The sequence below is a fragment of the Limulus polyphemus genome, unplaced genomic scaffold (genome assembly GCF_000517525.1).
Source record: "Limulus polyphemus unplaced genomic scaffold, Limulus_polyphemus-2.1.2 Scaffold669, whole genome shotgun sequence".
Lineage (NCBI taxonomy): Eukaryota > Metazoa > Arthropoda > Merostomata > Xiphosura > Limulidae > Limulus > Limulus polyphemus.
In genome coordinates, this window is record NW_013666279.1 from 96,099 (window position 1) to 101,407 (window position 5,309).

Below are 5,309 nucleotides of genomic sequence, written 5' to 3' on the forward strand. Positions count from 1 at the left end.
AAACAGTACTTAACTATGTTTGTATACAACAGTACTTAACTATGTTTGTATACAACAGTACTTAACTATGTTTGTATACAACAGTACTTTAACTATGTTTGTATACAACAGTACTTAACTATGTTTGTATACAACACTACTTAACTATGTTTGTATACAACACTACCTAACTATGTTTGTATACAACAATACTTAACTATGTTTGTATACAACAGTACTTAACTGTGTTTGTATAAAACAATACTTAACTACGTTTGTATACAACACTACTTAACTATGTTTGTATATCATTAATTAACAATAGTAAATCTAAGCGACATTCGTCAAGAGCATGGTGAATTAAAAGCCTTAATTAACATTTTTCTCCAGTTCATGTTTTAAAACTCTATACTACCAACCACTGGGACTCAAGTGCACGTTCACTCTTTCCACTTTCACCAAAGAGAAGAAGAAGAAGAATCTGTAATTAGAATAGTTTTCAACTCTTATCTCTTCCATTTTCACACGACAGTTTATTTCAACTCTTATCTCTTCCATTTTCACACGACAGTTTAGATTGGTTTCAGACTACTTTTTTCTGTATCTGTATGACTGTCAAGGATAAAATTCTACACAAGATACGATAATCGATTGAGTTGGCAAGTGTTTTAATATATTTTTATTTTACGTTCTGAAGCCTATTTCTCTTATTACTGTAAAAACTAAGGGTGTTGCGATACAGCGATACGACACGAGTATCGTATCGTGAAGTCGTGATACGATTGTATCGATACATCGTCCGATACGATTTATGTGTTTTCACGAAATTTGGCAAGCTTTCAGTAAACATTATAAGTCTTTTGTACAGAAAAAATCAGAATTTCTAATAAAGTATTTTTGCTAAATATTAATGTTTTAATATAGGAGTCAAAGTAGTCACTGTTCCAAGTGTAAAGCGATTTTCATGTTAAGATTTAAAATACTTTTCTCCATTTAAAAATTAAGAACAATTTTTTTGTGTAATCTCTAAAACCTCCGAAATAAATTTTCAATCTTTTTTTCGATAAATTCTCATATTTTATCTGCTATATTCACTACCCTAATTTTAAGTGAAGTCAATCATTTTGACCAGCCTCGTAACCACACACATATATATATATATATCAAAATTATAATTTTTTCTTTCTAGAATTATTTCAATTTGTAGCAGGAAACTACATTTGCTTACACTAAATAATTTAAAGCTCTTAATATTATACAGCTGTTTTTAATTAAGTTTTATTGTCAAGACAGTCAAACTTTGTAAGAAACCGTTGGCAAGACTTTTGTATCTGGATACGTGTGGTATCGTGGCATCAATATCTAGACACGTCTCATAACAGCCCTACTAAAAACGTTAACCATCGTCTTTACAGTCGATTCGAGTCTAAATCATAATGGCGATCCTCTCAACATGTTACAGTTTACACAGATACCTTTTATACTGATGTTTTCGTAGTTATTTAAAATAGAAATCAATAGTGAAAAAAAAGGAGATCGCGTGTTGTCTTTTCCACAACATCATTTCGTATGACAACAATACAATGAATAATAAAGGTTAACTTGGTAGATTATTATTCGAAGCCAGATTTTTCCAAGGATTTCGGGGGAAGTGGAATACCACTAATAATGCAAGCCGTACCTAATTCATAATGATTTAATATCGGTGTTTTTTATTTCACGTAAAGCATTTCTATCATGCTTTTTTGTGGCATTTCTCCTTCTTAAAATAACAAAAACAACAGGAAACTAAAACAAAAAAACATTGATAACGTAGAAGCTAATTTTTTTTCATGTTATACAATATCATCTCCCTCGTTTTGTATTTAATTAGAATTTATTAGCTGACAAATAAATAGCTTGGTAAGCTTGAGGGATTATAACGCTATAATTCAGAGTTCGATCCCTGCGGCGGGACACGGCACAGATAACCCATTCTTTAGCTTTATGCTTAACAACATACAAGCCTCCCCCCCCAGTGGCATAGCGGTATGTCTGCGGACTTACAACGCTAGAATCCGGGTTTCGATACCCGTGGTGGGCAGAGCACAGATAGCCCATTGTGTAGCTTTGTGCTTAATTACAAACAAACAACATACAAACAAAAGTGGGCACGTTGTTCAGCATGAAGCTCACCGTAGAGTTTTGTTTGCTTTCACTGGAGAATGACTACTTTGAATGACCTTAAACCTAAATAGGTTATATAATTATCAGATATAGAACTCAAGGATTTCTCAGAGAGAAAATTGAATAAAATGAGCAATTAATTTAGAACTATGTTTCACTTACTTTCTTTGAGACCAAGACAAGATCCCCATTCAACCAGGGTGATAATATGGTCGCTATCAGAATCGCAATTGTCCAAGAACGGAGCAATACAATGTTCCATAGCAAGCAAAGGTGCTCGAATTGGGAATAGTTCGTGGCGGGAAACAGCCCTAGAGAACGATGTTTTAACATTATACTTCGCTACAGCTGAACAAGAAAATGAAACATTTATCAAATATTCATATATTTCTGTTGTACATTTTAAAAACACTCGCCGTGGTAACATAAGATCGATCACAGAAGCGTTTGAGAATATAATAACAAATAAGACTAGTTCCACTAGAATTTTTTTTTTCCTTGGTATCTTCGTAGTTTTTAGCGTTAAAGGCAGAACAAACGGTTTACGAATTACCTATCTTCCGGGTGAGAATCCAGGTCGCAAAACTTCCAAATGATAGCGTTTACCCACTTGCGTGATAGATCTTCCTCTGCCTCTTCTTCTAACTTCATGTAGTGAGCACCAAGCTCACCTCGGAGAGCTAGTTCCTGCATTACAGCGAACAGCCATTCCCGTATTCTCCGAGGGAAATCTCCCATCTCTTCTTTGATACACTCTGGGATTTCTGATTGAAAGAAACGAAATGATTATATTAAACGTTACAAAACAACAACAACAACAACAAACCTTTTTGACTGCATCTTCCAATATATGAGAATAAGGTAACAAAAAGGAGGAATTTGTCATCGTTTATGCAGGTTCCTCTAACTGTGTGAAACGTATTTAAAACTTAGCAGTCAAGCAAATTAAAGACGCTTAGTGGTACGCATGGAATAGAAGGTTATTATCGTTTTTACACGCTTACAATTATCAACAACTATAAGGGCAAGTCAAGCCTTTGTTATTATTTTATTTTTTCCACTTCGGAGATACTTTCCCGTTTTCCGGCCCGGCATGGCCAGTTGGTTAGGGGGCGCTATACTCGCAATCTGCGGGTCCCAGGTTCGAATCCCCGTCACACCAAACATGCTCGCCCTTTCAGCCGCGGGGCGTTATAATGTGACGGTCAATCCCACTATTCGTTGGTAAAAGAGTAGCCCAAGAGTTGGCGGTGGGTGGTGATGGCTAGCTGCCTTTCCTCTAGTCTTTCACTGCTAAATGCCTCTCAGTGTCACAGCGGTATGTCTGCGGACTTACAATGCTAGAATCCGGGATTCGATACCCGTGGTGGGCAAAGCACAGATAGCCCATTGTGTAGCTTTGTGCTTAATTACAAGCAAACAAACACTGCTAAATTAGGGACGGCTAGCGCAGATAGCCCTCGTGTAGCTTCGCGCGAAATTCATAACAAACAAACAACTCGTTTTCTCGACTTTTATATTTAACAAAAATAAAAGAAATAAGAATGAATTAATAAAGTAACGTAAGTAGAGATACGTCATTGATAAACGTGTAAAACTACACTAATGACAATTTAGTTTTTAAGAAATGATATTGAAAAGGATAATAATAACAATAATTACAGTTTGAAACAACTCTTTACAGACTTAAAAATAAATAATGTCTACACAGGAATATCTGTCTCTATTAGCAAGCACGTTTTGTATTTAAATCCATACAAAGTGAACCTAAAATAAGTAAAAACCGATATAAGAAGTATTGAAATAATAACCAAATACTCAACGTTTCGATCAAGAGAAAGAAAATATGCAACATTAAGTCCGGTAACAAGGTTAGAAGATGTGAATTCTGTTGTTTTGTATGATATATTCTTTCTATAGAGAACCTGGTAAACAAGCTATTTCTCGGTAAAAGAAGGTATTAGCTAGGATAGGCTAGAAACAACAGAAAGGGCCTTTCAGTAGAATGAAAACTTAGAATTAAAACCATAGTGAACCTGGTAAACAAGCTTTTTCTCGGTATAAGAAGGTATTAGCTAGGATAGGCTAGAAACAACAGAAAGGTCCCTCCAGTAGAATACAAACTTAGAATTAAAACCATATTGAATCTTTTCAACAAGCTATTTCTCGGTAAAAGAAGGTATTAGCTACGATAGGCTAGAAACAACAGAAAGGGCCCTCCATCAGAATAAAAACTTATAATTGAAACCATAGTGAACCTGGTCAACAAGCTATTTCTCTGGTGAATGAAGTTATTAGCTATAAGATAAGATAGAAACGACGGAAAGGGCCCACCAATACAAGTTCCATAATAATCAACATGAACGTGGTCGTATTTCTTCTCCAGACACTCTTCACTGCCTTTATTACACAAACACCTCATACGATGGACTTCACAGTCACTGCTCCAAGTCTCGTTGTGGTTGCTGCAAACCTACAGAGGTCAATAAAACGTACATGTCAGATTTAATTCGGAAAGTAATTAAATATTGATCTAATTTCTGTTAATCCTTTGAAGTAGTTTTCAATCAGTGATTCACGAGATTATTTAGTTTGATACAGATGAAAGAAGGTTTGGAATTTCCTTGTTTGCAGAAGTTGTTTAACCATTTAAAATGGAGTTATGCTTACTAAAGTAATTGAACTTCTACCATTTAAAATGGAGTTATGCTTACTAAAGTAAATGAACTTCTACCATTTAAAATGGAGTTATGCTTACTAAAGTAAATGAACTTCTACCATTTAAAATGGAGTTATGCTTACTAAAGTAATTGAACTTCTACCATTTAAAATGGAGTTATGCTTACTAAAGTAACTGAACTTCTACCATTTAAAATGGAGTTATGCTTACTAAAGTAATTGAACTTCTGCCATTTAAAATGGAGTTATGCTTACTAAAGTAACTGAACTTCTACCATTTAAAATTAGAGTTATGCTTACTAAAGTAAATGAACTTCTACCATTTAAAATGGAGTTATGCTTACTAAAGTAACTGAACTTCTACCATTTAAAATGGAGTTATGCTTGCTAAAGTAACTGAACTTCTACCACTTAAAATGGAGTTATGCTTACTAAAGTAATTGAACTTCTACCATTTAAAATGTTGTTATGCTTACTAAAGTAAT

At 34.4% G+C, this 5,309-nt stretch overlaps 1 protein-coding gene across 1 annotated transcript in view; it reads right to left on the bottom strand.

The window, feature by feature from the left end:
* The window catches only part of LOC106459857 (SPARC-like), a 33,005-nt gene that overhangs the window by 26,271 nt on the left and 1,425 nt on the right, over positions 1 to 5,309 (bottom strand). Inside the window, exons 2-4 of the mRNA XM_022386410.1 lie at positions 4,480 to 4,618; positions 2,699 to 2,909; positions 2,308 to 2,456 (exon numbers count right to left, since the gene is read on the bottom strand). Of these exons, the coding sequence (XP_022242118.1) occupies positions 2,308 to 2,456; positions 2,699 to 2,909; positions 4,480 to 4,618 (499 nt within the window). The remainder of the gene's footprint in view (positions 1 to 2,307; positions 2,457 to 2,698; positions 2,910 to 4,479; positions 4,619 to 5,309) is intronic.